Raw genomic sequence first — 15,683 nt, forward strand, 5'->3', positions numbered from 1 at the left:
GGCGGCCTGTCCCTGCAGGGCTCGCTCCTGCGTCCACACTGTCCCAGGTCTTTGCCTTTAAGGGGGTCAGATCTCCCCTTCCCCCGCTGCATTAAAGTTCCCAGCACACCTGGAGAACTGCAGCCCTTCCTTGTGCCCTGCCGTCCCTGCCACTCCCCTGCTCTGGAGACGGGCTTAGAAATAAAGGGGGGTCAAATTAAACCAGGTTTTAAACAATTCTTCCCCCCCTCCCCCCCGCCCGGTGTCCGTGTGATTATTTATTGGACTGCGGTGACACTGGAAACAGCAACTGATGTCTGAGGCCGCCCATGGTAGCGCACCCTCCCCCCCCCCCCCCCCCCCAGCTTCCAGGGATACAGTTCACTGCAGCCTGGGGCCCGTTCACCCCCAGATGGTGCCTGGGCCCTGCCGTGCTGAGCTGGAGCGCCCCCCGCCAGCCCTGCCCCTGCTGCGTGCGACTGGATGGCACCGAGCCACCCTGGCAGCAGACTTCACAGCAGAGATCAACCACCCCACTCCACTCATGCCTCGTTACTGCGGGGATCGTTTGGCCTCACTAACCTCTGGGGGGAGGGGAGCCCTCCTTGACCCCCCAGTGCAGTTGCTGGAGCAGTCCCATGCCTCCCAGGAAGGGCTGGGGTACCTCGAGCTGCACCCTGCCTGGGTCTGGGTTGAGAGCTGCGCCCGGTTCATGGCCGGTCTCCTCCATCAGCTCCTGGGGCTTTGCTCTCAATGGGGCAGACGTGGAGCCACCCCAGCAGCGGGAGCCAGGATGCCCTTGGGTGGAGGCAGCACTGAAAACAGCAGCAAGGCCCTGAGACCCCCATCCCGAGACTGCCCCGGGAACCCCCCAGGGCGGCGTGCTCCAGCCACGTGCTCCAGGCCCCTGTCTTTGCCATGTGGCTGCGAAGGTTCCCGGGGGTGATGGCTCCGCACACACGGGGCAGGGCTGCCTGCCTTCCCCCAGCCCTATTTGGAGCTGGGCGGGCCGTGGTTGAGCTGCAGCAGGGAGTTGGTGGCGTAGTTCTGGAAGAGCGGCTGGAGGAACATGCCGATGGTCCCGAAGACGCAGACGAAGACGAAGATCCACAGGAAGAGGCGGTCGATCACCATGGCCACGTACTTCCAGTCCTCGCTCACCTGGAAGGAGACGGCGCATTCAGAATCCGGGGCACGGCCATCCCACCCCACACACTGAACCTAGGCGGGGCGAGGAAATGGGGCCGTGGCCAAGCTGTGTGTGGCTGAGGAGCTTCAGTCCCAGCAAAGGCAGAGACTCCAGGACAGGGCGGTTACAGGGCGCCAGTCCAGCCTCCACCGTCGCTCCTGCCAAACCTCCTTCCCCCTCAACCCACCTGGGCCCACGAGCCCAGCACCAGGGCCAGGCCTGCTGCCCCCCAGCTGGCTTGTCACCTCTGCTTCCGAGCCAGCTGGTGCAGTGATGGCCTCAGACTCTGCCCGGCAGGCCTAGGGCCACAGATGGGTTCTCAACCCAGAGACCTTGAGATTCCGCTTTCGGCAGGGAGCGGTGGGCAGGAGAGTGGGGAATGGCCCCCAGAGCTCTGTGCTCTGCCTGCTGTGTCTGCCTGCCCCGGGCTTCGTGCAGCGATCGCCCACTCCTCTCTCAGGAAGCTCGCACAGCAGCCCGTGGATCCAGGGCCTTTCTGGTGCCCCCATCATCGTGGTCTCTGGGCACCTCTCCATCTGGTGGGGGTTCGGGGCTGCCCCACAGGCGGATCTGAAAGCGGCTCCCTCCTGCTCCGTGCAGGCTGCATCAGCTGCTGTCTCGCCCCTGCCCGTACAGCAGCATTGAGGCCTGGCAGACACACCGGTTCGGTGCCGCTTTCCCCTCTTGCTATGGGTCTGGGAGGGAGCAATTTCATGCCTGAATCGTGCTCTCATTTCTGTCCCTGGCCTTGCAGGGAGCCTGGCTGAGACGCGACAGGTGGGGCCTTAGCACAGCTCAGGAGAGGGGCAGGCAGGGAGCGAATGAATCCTGCTGCTGAGAGATCGCGGCCAGACCCGAAAATCAGCCTGTCCTGGAGGCGGGCACAAGAGGAGGCTGGTAAGCAGCCTTCACCTTCGCTCCCCCCGGGCCCTGGGACCAGCAGCTTCCTCCCCAGGGCTGGATTCGGTGCTAACGGTGAACCAGGCCTAGGCAGGGGGAGTGCAGCTAAGTGGCAGGAGCAGGTGGCCTCAGCTCTAGGCCTGGCTCTGGCACTGTGTAGCTCTGGGCAGTGCCACCTCTGCCCTGGACCTGCCACGTAACTTCTGGGAAGTGACTTCCCCTGGCGAGGCCTCTTGGTTCCCCTCTGTAAAGTCGGGATCGTTCCAGGGCCGTGGAACTCAACCCCTGGGCTACACTGGCACCCTGACCCCACCGCTCTGCCAACGCCCCACGCTCCCCACCTGCAGCGCACGCGCCCCGGGCTACCCTCGTACACGCGTCTCCCCCGAGGTGCCTCCATCCCACCTCCCATTGCAAAGCTGCAGGTGCCTAGAGCTCCCCTGCCAGGCCAGGCCCACCCGCGTCTCCCCCAAATCCCAGAATCTCAGACTAGGCACCGTGCTGTGACACGGGCCGGTGCCCCTCTGAGCTGGGCCTAGAGCAGCGGCTGCCTCCCTCCCCGGATCTGTCCCGCCCTCCCACGCACCCCTCATCTAAAACCTGCAGCCTCCTGGTGCTGCCCAAGTCCTGACCTGGGCTGGGCTGCTCTCAAATGAGACTGTTCTGGTTACTATAGCAACTCCTAAACCGGGGCCTGACCCCCTCCAGCTGCATGCGGGAGTGACTCACTGGGGCAGGTGCTGATGGTCTGGCAAGGCCCAGGAAGAAGGGAGGGGGGCCGGGGGCCTGGGCCTGCTGGAATCCAGCCGCAGGGTTACCCTGGCACTTTGCACATTTGCATTTCAGAAGCCCCCCACCCTCTGTGTGTTGGCAGAAATCCCCCACCAGCTGGCTCCAGTTCCCCCCCTGCAAAGGAGAGACAGCCAGCTTCCCTGCCCCCTCCCCTGCCTGCATCTCCCATGAATATTTCATGGGCCTTCGACACAGGGACCCAGCAGAGCAGAAGGAGGATATTGATTTTGGACCTTGCCATTTGCTTTGAGAGCTCAGGGCTGGCTCCTTCCCGCCAGCCCTGCAGGCCGGGCTTGGAGGAGAGCGAAGCTCTGCCTGCCGCCCCATTGGCACTAAAGCTGTGCCCTGTGCAGGTCGCCTCCCTCCAGGCCTCCAAGCACAGCACAGCAGGGTGACGGGGCGTGGGCGCACCTTGCTGCTTATCCCTGCAGGGCTCGTGGGAATTTGGCAGTGCTCCTGTGCAAACATTTAGGTGAATTATGGTTGACACAGAGGGGTGGAAGTTGGGGGGTCTCCCCTGCAGTTACTCAGGAGCTGGGCCTGAGGGGGCTGTACCCCAGGGCACAGGGTCCACCCCACGGTCGTGGGAGTCGAAGGAGGCGGTTGTACTGCCTGGGGTACCATGATGCGCAGGGGGTGCAGCGCTTTCACCACCTCCCTGGGGGACCCTGACTGACTCCAGGGATGAACTTTGCCCATCACAGTTGGGGAGAGGTCGGTGCAGAGACCTGCTCTGAGCAGGCGGGTTTGCCACCCTGTCTCTGCCCAAGGCTTGGCAGCAAAGGGGGCAGGGGGAGCCCAGCTCATCTGGGGCAGGACTGCTCCGTGCCCAGGCCTGAGCCCACCCTGCATGGCCACGCGCGTACCCAGGTATCACTTCATGGCGCAGAGGCCCTGCCCAGCAGCTCCAGAGCAGCGGGGCCAGCAAAAGAAAGCGACATGCACAGGGTTGGGGCGGGCAGTGCCAGGGACACGTGTGCTTTTGTACATATAAACACACCGGCTGGCACACAATCCCACACCCACGCAGCCTTCCACGGGGGCTTGTGCACCTGTACAGCCTCGTACGCAGACGTGTCCATCCCCCCTTCCCCACACACGCTCCCCCTTCCCTCTCTGCCTCCGCCAGCTCCCCCGACTCACGCTCTGGTCCTCGTCCTCGCTCCTCATGTGGTCTGCGATGAAGCGCACCCCATCCACCGCCTCCTCCACCCCGCAGCAGCACCTCTGGCTGGGCGCCGGGGCCTGCCCCTGCCGCTCCCGGTAGCCATTGGCGCTGTCAGCCGCCGCGGTGACCTGCCGGCCGGCCCCCACGCCGAGCTTCTTGATGGTGGCCTGGTTGGCGAAGCAGGTGCAGGAGCGGGTGCTCTCCCGCAGGCAGCAGCTGCTGCTGGCCCGCTCCTGGTTCTGCCGGCGCAGCCGCTGGCGGGCACAGTTCTGGCGCGGCTGCTTCATGAAGAGGACGGTGGGCAGCTTGTCCAGGAAGACCACCTTGACCCAGGGCGGCATGGTGTGCGTGGTGGGCGAGCGGTGGTGCACGTTGAGCACGCACACGCTGGTGACGATGGAGAAGGTCACCAGCACCATGGTGAACATCAGGTACTTGCCCACCAGCGGCACGTCCAGCGAGGTGGGTGGCACGATCTTGGAGATGAGCAGCAGGAAGACGGTGAGGGCCAGCAGCACGGAGATGCAGAGCGTCATCTTCTCGCCGCAGTCGGAGGGCAGGTAGAAGACCAGGATGGCCAGCGAGGTGATGAGGATGCAGGGGATGATGAGGTTGATGGTGTAGAAGAGCGGTTTGCGGCGGATGATGAAGTCGTAGGTGATGTCCACGTAGGTGGAGTCCTCGGGGTTCTCGTTCCGCCGCCCCGGCAGAGCGATGATGTCCCACTCGCCGCTAGGCGTGAAGTCGTCCAGGCTGGCCACGTCGCTCTTCAACACCAGGTCGATCTCCGTCCGGTCGTAGGTCCACGAGCGGAACTTCATGGTGCAGTTCTGCTGGTCGAAGGGGAAGTGCTTGACCTCGATTTTGCAGGCGCTCTTGTAGATGGCCGGGGGCAGCCAGAAGATGCTGCCATCGTAGGAGACCACCGCGTTGGAGTAGAAGGAGACCTCATACATCCCATCGGCACTGGGGAGCAGGAGAAGGGCCGTGAGGCAGCAGGGATGTCACGCCCCACCAGGACTGTCCTGCCCAGTGGACCCGGGCTCCGTCTCCCCAGGCAACAGCCACTGGGACCTGGGGGTAGAGGTGGGAAACACCCAACTGGGTTCCCAGCTCCTGGGGGGCAGTTACAGCTCCTCTGTGGGCCTGGGTGGAGCTGCTGAGATCTGGGACGGCTGGAAGCGGGGGAACAAGATGCTGCCTCTTCCCACAGGGGACCCGTGTCTCACCCCTGAGGCTCCCCCACAAATCGGGCCAAGTCCACCCTGGGCAGAACCCTCAGCCAAAGTGAGTGGGGATAGAGTCTGGAGCCGCTGGGGGGTGGGACCCTGGGGGTGGGACCTACTTGTTGTAGAGGACGACATCCGGCAGCCAGATGTGCTTGGAGGGCAGGCGCACCTTCCGCATGTTGTCGAAGTCCCCTGGCTTCCAGGTGAGGCGGTAATCCTCCCACTCCTGCGGAGAGCACGGCACAACCTCAGCACGGGCCTCGCCCCGCCCCGGCCCCCCAACTGCCCGGCCCTGTCCCTGCTGCCCAACCGCCCCGGCCCCCCAACCGGCCCAGCCCCGCCCCGGCCCCCCAACTCCCCAGCCCTGTCCCTGCTGCCCAACCGGCCCGGCCCTGCCCCTGCCCCCCAACTCCCCGGCCCTGCCCCTGCCGCCCAACCGGCCCGGCCTCGCCCCGGCCCCCCAACTGCCCGGCCCTGCCCCTGCCGCCCAACTGGCCCAGGTTCTGCAGCCCCAGCTCTGGGCCAACGGGAGGGACCCCAGGCTGGGGCTCCCTCCGCCCTAGGGCCTGCACCCCACCCCCCAGGGGCCAGGGCGCTGGCTGGGGAGAGTCCTGCTTGGCGTAGGGTCGGGACCCTCCCCCGCTTCGTGCCTGGAGCAGGCAGGAGGCTGGGGGGAGGGCATAGGGGGATGCAGCGTGGTGGGGGCAGAGTGAGCTGTCCAGGGGCAAGGGGTGACCCCCACCCTGCCCGGCTCTGCTGGGCCCCACGCCAGGCATCTCACCTGCGTCAGCCACACGTTGGTCGTCATGATCTGCTCCCGCTCGTGCTGCAAACGGAACCACGGCGCCGTTAGCAGGGTCGGGAGCAGCAGGGAGCCAGGCCCAGGCCTCAGCATGGCGTGGGCGCGGGGGGCAGGGCTGGGGCTGGCCGCTGTGGGGAGGGGCAGCCAGGAGAGAGAGCTCGGAGAGGTCAAACCGCATCCCCCCCAGCGCGGGCAGCTCAGCCACAGCCCCCGCTGCAGCAGGCTGGGCGGGGAGCGCCGGGAGGGGATTGGGACGAGGGGTGCTCCAGCCGCAGCGCTGGGCTGGACGTAGGGGAGCGAGTCCGTCCGTCCGTCCGTCCCCCCCCGCGGGCACGTGCAGGAGCGTGCACAGCGAGCCAGCGTCTCCCTGCGCACGGGGCTGCCCCCAGGTGGTGGGTCTGCACTGTGCCTGGACGGGGTGTTTGCGGCCTGTGACCGGCGTGAGAGACAGGCGCTCAGCACAGCCCAGGAGCCCCTTGTGCCCAGCCCCCTCCCCCCCCATGCCAAGTGCCTCCACCCCTCCGGCGCCCGGTCTCTGCCCGGGGCCCGCACTGTGCTGCAGACCCAGCAAACTCACCACGCTGATGAGCTGGGCCAGCGACACCATGAGCTGCACCGTCACCAGCTCCGAGCCGTTGGTGGCCGGGCGGATCAGCTTGTTGTAGCGGGATGGGTCCAGGAGGTGCTCAACCAGCCGCTCCTCTGTGTCGGTGCCCAGGCTTCCTGAGGGCCAGGGGGGTAAAGGGGTGAGACCCCGAGTACCCAGCCTCCTTGTCCCCACACAGCACCCCTTCCAGCCTGGCCTGGCCCGCAGCCCCCCGCTGGCCGGGTCCTGGCAATGGGAGCTGAGCCGCTGGTCTGTCCCCAAATATTCCTCCCTCCCCAGGTCCCAGCCGCGGTGTCTGGAGAAGGCTCAGCTGGTGGGAGACGGCAGCTAGGCAGCGGCTGCTGGAATGCCAGCCACCTGCTCCGAGAAGGGCTCGTTCGGGTGCCCCGGGGGGGCCTAGCGCACGGCTCGCCCAGCCCAGCACGGCGGGGGATCCCAGCTCAGTCCGCGTGCGGGGGCCTTACCCCCGCTGCCCTGAGGGGCGGGACCCCAGCCGAGTGCTGGGCACTGCACTTGGGCCCCTGGCAGGAAGAGCCCGGACCGACGGGCAGGCCGGACAATAACACTGACCTGATACCGTTCATCAGCCAGGAGCACGACCCGCACCCCTGAGCCTGCCGGATGCACCAGCCGTGGGGCAGCCCCCGAGGGCTGCGGGGGGAGGGCAGAGACCACGCCGAGCCTGGCAGCCGCACGCTCTGGACCCTGGCATGGCTGGGGCAGGGACAAGGCCAGCCGCCCGTCCTCTCAGTATTTACAATGGCCTTGTACCCGGGCCCTGAGCCTGGGTCACTGCACGCGAAGGGTGGGGCTGGGGCTGGGCACTGGCTCAGTGCCCCCCTTGGTGCAGAGGCCCATGCCCAGGTGCCCTGACCAGGGTGGGCCAACATGTGTGTGGGGGAACCTCCCCGGGCAGCTTCGCTAGCCCCACCGGTGCCAGGAGGGAGGGGGTTATGCTGGCCCCTCTCGGCTAACCACGCCCCTGGGGCTCAACCCCCTGGAAGGAAGGAGGGGGCTGAGTGGCCTTTCCAGGGGTCTGGTTGCTAAATGGGGGTGAAGAGGTGATCCCTGTCTGCCCCACCCCGCCCCCTCTGCGCTGGACAAAGTGTGGCCTGCAAAGCTCTAAACAAAGCTGCAGAAAGCGGCCGAGCAGAGAGCTTGGAACCGGTCCCCCAGCACCCCGCAATTCCTACCCCCAAGTCCCCCACCTCTCCCTGACCCCCACCATACACCCTCCTCCCTGTGCTCTGGGCAGAAGCTCTGGTGGGGGGGAGGAGCACCAGGCTGTTCCCGTGGAGGGTTCGTTCCAGCTATGGGGGCCCTTTAGCCCATCTTGGGGCACAGCCCCCTCATCACCAGCCCCTGGCAGGGAGGGCCAATAGTCTGAGCGGTTTTTCAGTGAGTGGCAGGGTGTGAACCCTGGTGTCCCGGCCAAATCTCAGTGAGGGGTGTGCCCTTCGCCCTCCCTAAACCGCCCCAACAGGCTTCGTTAGATACAGGATTTGCCACTTCCTGTAAAACTCTTGGCAGCGTTGCTGTTTGGCTGTGAAACAGCCCCCACGCCCCAGCCCAGAGGCAGCTGCATCTCGGTGCCGGGTGAGGAATCCCTGTTTAACTAGCCCGTGCGCCCCACCCCAGAGGCAGCTGCAGCTCAGTGCTGGGTGACCAGTTCCCTCTATCTGTAAAGCAGTCTGGGATGAAAGGGGAGTTAGAAATGTGACCCATTAATACAACTGCAGTAGCGGGTCCTGCAGCTAAGACAGACAGAGAGGAAGCAGACCTAGACAGCGAGCAAGAAATGGGGCTTATTATACAGCCCCCCAACTTTGCCCCCTCCGGTCCCACATACCCCCAGCGCCCTGTGCTCAGAGCCCCCTGGCTGGGAATGCCCTCCCCCATGTGCACACAGATCCAGCCCCATCAGCCCCCACCCTGCTGCGTGCGCCAAGCCGCAGCCCTGGCTTCTCGGGGCCTTTGTCCCCGGCGGCGCTCGGCGCCCGCCCGTCCTTGGGGATGAAGGCGCTGGTGACTGACAGGCCGCTTCAAAGGCCCTGTAATGAGTCTCGCCCGCGGGGTCCAGGCCTGCGGCGGATTCTCGGGCGCCGTCTCATCTTGTCTCCTCCTGGGCACTGCTGATAGCGCTGGGCTCGCCGGCCCTTTGCCCCCATCACGCGCCGCCTTTGTAGCCAGCCCGCGCAGCCGGCTCCGTCCTCATCACTAATCGCCCAGGAGCCAAACCCAGCCCGGAGCAGGGTTACGCCCTGGGGGATTTGGCCCAGTGAGTGCAGAAGCTCAAGGCTGGGCGCCAGGCAGGGAGGAGGCCTCCCCCCCCCCAGTTCTGAGCCTCAGTGAGTGGGGTCTGGGGGCTGCTGGGGGAGGGGAGCGGGCGGGGGGGGTGAGTGCCTGCGGGGGAGGGCCCGGCTGCAGGGGTGCTTGGTCCAGGTGCTGGCTCTGGTCTGGAGGGTGTCCTGTGCTCAGCCCCATGCCAGCCTCACCCTCCCGCCTTCCCTGGGCCTGTGGGTTTCATTCCCTTGTTCCCATGTCCAGGGCCGGCTGCTCTGCAACCCTGGACGCCTCCCTGGCCTGGTGCAGGGGTGTGTCCATCCGTCCATCCATGCGCCCCCCCCAGTCACTCCCCCCGTGCTGCATGTCACCGGCTCCGGGAGCCCCAGCAGGCGTGAGGGGAGAGCCCGGGGGACGGGGCTCAATAGCTGAAGGGGCCCAGCCTGCATCCCCCCATCAGCGTCAGCAGCGGCTCCATCCTGCCCCACGTGGGGCTGAGGGGGCTGATCTCAGCAGCCCAGCCAGGGAGGGAGAGAGGGAGGCAGAGCAGGGGGCTGGCCCAGCCAGGGGCCCAGCGCTGCCCGCCCTTGGTGCCGGGTCGCTCTGCATCCACCGCCCCCCTCGTTCCAGACTCGCTGCTTGACAGTGTCAATCAGCCTCCCGCCCTTCCAGCCTGCCCCACCCCACCAGCATCTGCCCCAGCTGCTGCTGAAGCTGGATCCCTGCTGCCTCCCTGCCAGGCTGCAAAGGCTACAGTGGCTGCCGAGTTTCAAGATGACCCCTCTCAGCCACAGGGGCAGCTGGCCCAGGGCCTGCCAAGCACAGAGCTCGCTCCAGGGTGAGCGCAGGGCTGCAGGTGTCACGGAGATTGGGGAGTCAGGGCCCTGCACCCCCACTTCCTGCGATTCACCGTGACTCAGCCAGCCAGTAGAACAGACGGTTTATTAGAGACGAGGGGAACACAGTCCGGACCAGAGCTTGCAGACATAAACAGGACCCCTTAGTCCGGCCCTTCTGGGGGGTAGAGAGCTTAGAGCCCAGCTCTGGGGCTCTCTCCTCTTCCCCAGCCCACCCCAAAAAACGAAACTCCCTCCAGCCGGCTCACCCAGCCTCCCCCCAGCTCCTCCTCCAGCCTTTGTCCAGTGCTATCTCATCCCCGATCAGACAGCCCCAGTAAACTCCCCTGCCACGTCCCCGGGCCAATCCGCTCCACCCAGTCCCTGCTGCGACGCCTCCGTCCTTCCTGCCCCCAGAGGACATGGGCAGCTCAGCAGGGGGAGCCGGGCGAGCTCCCGGGCCCAGGAGAGGAGCAGTGGCAGGGAGGGATGCAGCTCTGGTTGGGACTGGGCGCTTGGTGCTGGAGGGAATGGCTCTCAAAGCACTTGGCACAGGAGGCCAGTATCATTTTATAGGTGGGGAAACTGAGGCACAGAGCTAGTAAGTGACTTGCCCAACGGAGCCAGGCCTGGAACCGGTGTCGCCTGAGTGTCGGTCCAGTGGGCTAGGCCAGTGAACCACATGGCCTCTCCCCTTCCAGCTGACGCCCCTGGTCCAAGCCTTGGTAAGTCTCTGCTCAGCTGCCCCCCACTCCGCTCGCTAACGATCCATCACGCTCTGCTCCGAAGCCAGGACACAAGAAACGTTTCCTGACAGTGTAACCGTGTCTCTGGGCCAGGGCTCAGGCAGGCCACAAAGTGCAGCGAGGGCTTGCTACCGAGAGCTCTGAAATATCAATCCAGGAACAATGCCAGCCCCGAAAATGCATTTTCCAGACAGAGACGTGTGGAGGGGCACAGAAACAAGCTGAATTCCTCAGACCCGTTTTCCCTGCCAGCTCTGACCGGAGCTCGGGAATATGTGCACAAGGGGGTGGTCTGTGAGAGGCTGAGGACCGGGACTGGGCCATGGGGCCTTTCCCCTGTAGGGGGCACTGGCTCCGAATCATAAAGTGGGTGGAAATGACCCCCTCAGAATCACACTCCCCCATGTGGGGCTCTGCACCTCCCCAGCCAGGCCCCTCGCAGAGGGGTGGATCGGGGCTTTGCTGAGCGCACTGTACTCTGGGTATTCTCTGCTTCCAGGGGCCCATAGGGGAAGCCGAGCAGAAGAGCCTTGAGGCTGCTCTTACTTATGCCAGGGGCCTAAAGCCACCTGCCGCCCTGCCCTGCCCCCCTGCACACGGACAGGGACACTGAGAATTAAGCCCTCAGGCTTCATCTGGGAGGCTCTGGCCTGCCTGGCCCTAGCTAACGTCCTGCCAGCCTGCGAGGCCACCCGGGGAGTGAAGGGGAAGGAGGGAATCTGGGCATCTGGGAAGGGACCTGCCCTCATGCTGGGAGGGAGGAGGCTAACGAGCTCCTCTTGGCCTGCGTGCGCTAACGAGGCACACCTGCAAGGCTTGCGGAGCCTGGAGGAGCTGAACAGGGGAAAGTTTCACAGGGATGGGGCCATGCTACAGGAGAAAGGCTGCCCTGCCTAGGAGGAGACGCTGCCGGAGACACCCACGCCCCGGGCCGAGCGGTGGAAGGTAAACCCGGGAAGGGGTGTGAGACTGTGAGAGGCTAAGGGGATACAGCCAAACACCCAGGGGCTGCCTGAGGGCCTGCCCCTGTTCCAGCACCCCGCCCCCCAAGTGTTGCCAGCTAGGGCAGAAGAGAGAGTAAATGAGGGACAGTGGGACCTGGGGGACAAGGGAGCCCTGCCCCCCACCATCTCAGCTGGGCCCTTCCTGAATGAGTTGGCTTCTCCTGCGTGGGGCCGTGTTGCGTCACACGAAGGGCCCAATCCTGCGAGCCAGCTGGTCCCACCAAAGCGGGTGGTGTGAGCCAGGGCTACAGGATGGGGCTCACAGAGGGAAGCAGCAGGTGCAGAATGAATGCCCGCTGAGCTTTGCCCTCTCCAGCAGCAAGGGGCCACTTTTCCTAGGCCCCCCCCCTCCCGAGTGCATCTGGGAGCTCCTCCCCAAGCCAAGGCCTTGGTCCCAAGTGTCAAACACCAGGTGATAAACTTCCCCAAAAGCTCCTATTGATCCAAGGAAGAAACAGAAAAGCTCAGCAGAGCTGGGCGAGCCTTGCCGGTGGAGTTCAGCAGGGACGAGGTCGATATTGCTCAACCCTGGCCTTGCTGTGGTCAGCCTGCAAATTGCTTGAGAAGCAAATGTGGGTTTGAGGAGGAAAAGGGCAGAGCAGAAGGATTCTGCTTCTGGGCTGCCATTGTCCAGGGCCCAGCAGGAAGGGCACAGTGTGAGACTGGATGTATTTCAGCCAGGGGCATCTCCAGGCTGCTTCGGGGGTCGCCAGGTCCCCAGGGCTCCTGGACGCTGCCGGCTGCAGCGAAGCTAAAGTTTCCATTGGTTAAGAAAGGGCTTGGCATCCCCTTAGTCTGTGTCAGCTGCAGCTCAGAGCGGGGAGAATCTCCCTGCACAGCCTGTTCTGAATGTCCAAGGTGTGAAATATTGACTCACCCCAGCTGCAGACCCTGGCCCAGCTGCCTCGCAGCGCTTCACGCCTCCCAGGCAAATTGTGTCCCTTCCGCTCTACTGCATATTGAGTGAGAACTTAACCCCCAGATCCGCTCTGGTCCCTGCAGCAGACTTCTGTAAGCAGACGGTTTGCAGCCGCGGCCTCAGACCGAATGTCCCCTCCCCTCTGCACTGTGTGCACTGCTTTCTGCCCCAGACACAGCCGCATTTTAGTGGGTTGTCATGTTCTTGGAGACCCTTTTGGCTGTGATGCTGGAGGACCTCAGGTTTCGCAGAGGTGGGGTGGGGTGAAGGTCGATGCTACATCCGTCGTCTCACTCCAGAAACAAGCTGCAAGGGCAGCTGCTTCTCGGAGAACCGTTCTACTTAGCACTGCCGGCCGGTGCAGCACTGGAAACGTATTAACCCTCGCACACCCAGGAGAGCTCCACTTTCCCCAGCAGGGTGAGGGGTAACAACTCAGCAGCTCCCGGGGCCCTGTATCGGACGGAGCTGTTTGTAGCACCAGTCTGTGCTCTTCGACCAGCACTACACTAAAGCACCCGGAAGCCACTGGGGGCCTTTTCATGGACTGCAGTGGACTTTGGATCAGACCCACTGAGCCAGGCAAGAATCCAGCCTCCAGCAACGGAGCAAGGAGCGCCCAGCCCTGGGAACCAGGGTGAGCAGGCCTGGGATGGAAGGAAGTGGCTTGTCACTCTGATGGGCTTCGTCCGGCCACGCAAGACACCTAGGAATTGCCATCCCCAACCAGCCTAGCTCACTCACCAGACAGCCACAGTGCTGAGTCCCAATGTGCAAGAGATGCCCCCCCTCCCCCCGGGGTGGGGGAGAATTTCCCAAAGGCGAAGTACGTTTTCCCCGCCCCCTGTCAGTGAGCGTGTGGCTCATGCAAAAGAATTTAGGGCCCTTCCGCAGTATTTTTATCCTGTCTAATGTAATGGCAGCGGCTGTCATCATCCAACTTAGTGTGCAATCCTGCTAAACATTCAGGCTTGGTTATATCTTGTGGCAAGGAGTTCCACAGGCTATATATGCACCGTGAAAATTTATTTTCTCAGTTTTACATTTCTGGCCATTCAATTACAAGTGCATGCATGTGTGTGTACGCACCTACCCCCACACACCTGGGGCTCAGATTTCCAGAGCTGCTCAGCATCCAGCAGCTGCTTTGGTCACAGCTGGGGAGTGCTGGGTGTTGGCCACCTTTGGGGAGTCTGGACAGATGATAAAGATGCACACGCGTGCACACGCAATTGATGTACAGCCAGAGAGCGTGTTTAGATATAACCAAGCCTCTGGCTCTGCCGGAGCACAAGGCAGCCAGGGATGACTCAGGCTGGGAAATAACTGAATGTGAAGTCGGCACCGTATGGGAGAGTCCCCAGCAGCCTGGGCCCGGCAGGGCTTGTCAGTAGCTTTGTCTCTCTGTGTGGCCTGACAGCTGGACGCCTGCGTTGTGTTACAGCTGTTGACACAAAACCCCGCTGTCAACGCCGGGGTGCCCAGGCTCTGCGACTAATGGGAGTCAGCGCAATAAATCACGTGGAGCAGCCAGCCTGGTGCAGAAAAGCTGGGGGAAGGGCAAGGAGCTGGCGGGACATGTCTGGGGCTAAGCACCACCCTGCCCTGTGAGAGCTACAGGACCATGGAGTCTGCGTCTGGCCCCGGGCATAGGCCCAGACACTGTCTGTCTCTCTCTCTCTCAAATCTCCATGCACCCCACCGCTGTCTGTCTGTCTAGCAGCCCGTGCTGTGGCATCCAAGCACCGTTTCTAGCTGAAGGGAGAGGGAGGGGGGCTTTGAAAGTGCCTGGCTAATAAGGGAGAGCTGACTTTCTCTAATCTCCCTTGTTCCTCTAGAAATTAATATGATCTCGCGCCTAACTGAACAGAGGCGGCCTGCTGCTGCTTGGAGTCAGAGGCACAGAACGTTGCCCGGGGTGAGTGTGTCTGGGGGGGGTGTATCTGTGGGCCTGGGTGTGCGCCCGCTAGACACACACGCTCTAGAACTGGAAACATTCCCTGGCAGTCAATTCTTCTGGACTGAGGAGATTTGGAAAATTCAAGTCCACTCATGGGCCGCCGCCATTCTCTTTAGCAACAGGCAGGCAGCTAACCAAGACCAGCAGTTCAGGGGTGCACGGAGCCCAGGGGAGAGCCATGGAGCGATGGCCCTTTACACCCGCTGGGGACACGCGCCCACCCCGCACGGGGGGCAGCGGAGCTGGGACTAACCCGGTAGACAAAGCGGACTTGGACAACCCAAGCAGGCGGAGGGGCCAAGGCGCTCTCAGCCCTGGCCCCCTTAGCCCAGCCTGGTGGGGGCAGGTGAGCTTCCGCCTTTGGGGGCACGCAGAGAAGGAAAGGCCCTGTCAGCCCCAGCCCCTGGTGAATGGGAGCCCCAAGGGGCCCGTTGTACCCACCGGGCTGGGCTGGGGCTGTTATGAGGGGCTCTCTTATATACACAACGCTCCCTCCGCCCCGAAAAGTCTCCCGATTTCCCCCACTTGCTCTCCGGTCACCCTGCGCCAGCCCGGGCACAAACGGGGCCATGCCGGCCCAGGGCTGCACCGCCCGGCCCGGCCCCCCACCCCGGGGCCGGGGCTCGCAGGGGCCCGGCGGGCACTTACTTCGCAGGAGCCCGAGCAGGCAGAGGCTCAGGAGCGAAGCCAGGGGGGCGGACGGCGGCTGCATCCTCCCGTGGCGGCGGGACATGGCCCCGGGCCGGGCCGGGCCGGGCGGCGCGGCGGGGACCCGGCTGCGGGCTGGAGCGGGGCGGCCCGGGCCGCGGACCGGCGCGAAGCGGCCGCTGTCCCCGGTGCTGAAGCGGCTGCGCCGGCCCCTGCGCGGCTCTGTCCCCGGTGCTGAAGCGGCTGCGCCGGCCCCTGCGCGGCTCTGTCCCGGGTGCTGAAGTCGGCGGGGCCGCGGGCGCTGCTCAGACCCCGGCTGCCTGCGCCGCCCCGTGCGCCGCCCTCTGCGCGCCGCAGCCGCTCGGGCTCCCCTCCCCTCCCCTCCCCGCGCTGCGCTGCGCTGCGCGGCCGCCGAGCGGGGCTGCCCGGGCCAGCGGCTGCCTGCGCAGGGCGGCTGCGGCGGGGCGGGGACCGGCCCTGCCCGGTGCTGGGGACCGAGCGCTCCGCGGAGCAGCGATGGGGCGGGCGGCCCCCGCCCCGGCTGGCAGGGGGCTGAGCACACGGGGATGCGCGTGCGTGTGAGTGTGAGAGAGAGAGATCAGTGTGTGTGCACGTGTGTGT

General features: G+C 64.8%; 1 protein-coding gene across 1 annotated transcript; it reads right to left on the minus strand.

Moving 5' to 3' along the window:
* Window positions 1–346: 346 nt before the first annotated feature.
* On the minus strand, window positions 347–15,175 carry CHRNB2 (cholinergic receptor nicotinic beta 2 subunit). The gene is made up of 6 exons (XM_073322910.2): window positions 15,063–15,175; window positions 6,637–6,782; window positions 6,039–6,083; window positions 5,374–5,483; window positions 4,004–4,994; window positions 347–1,140 (listed from the first exon to the last, which is right to left on the minus strand). The coding sequence occupies exons 1-6, from the start codon at window positions 15,145–15,147 to the stop codon at window positions 970–972; spliced, it is 1,548 nt and encodes a 515-aa protein (XP_073179011.1). The 5' UTR covers window positions 15,148–15,175; the 3' UTR covers window positions 347–969.
* Window positions 15,176–15,683: the final 508 nt, after the last annotated feature.

This window comes from Lepidochelys kempii, chromosome 24 (assembly GCF_965140285.1).
Source record: "Lepidochelys kempii isolate rLepKem1 chromosome 24, rLepKem1.hap1, whole genome shotgun sequence".
NCBI lineage: Eukaryota > Metazoa > Chordata > Testudines > Cheloniidae > Lepidochelys > Lepidochelys kempii.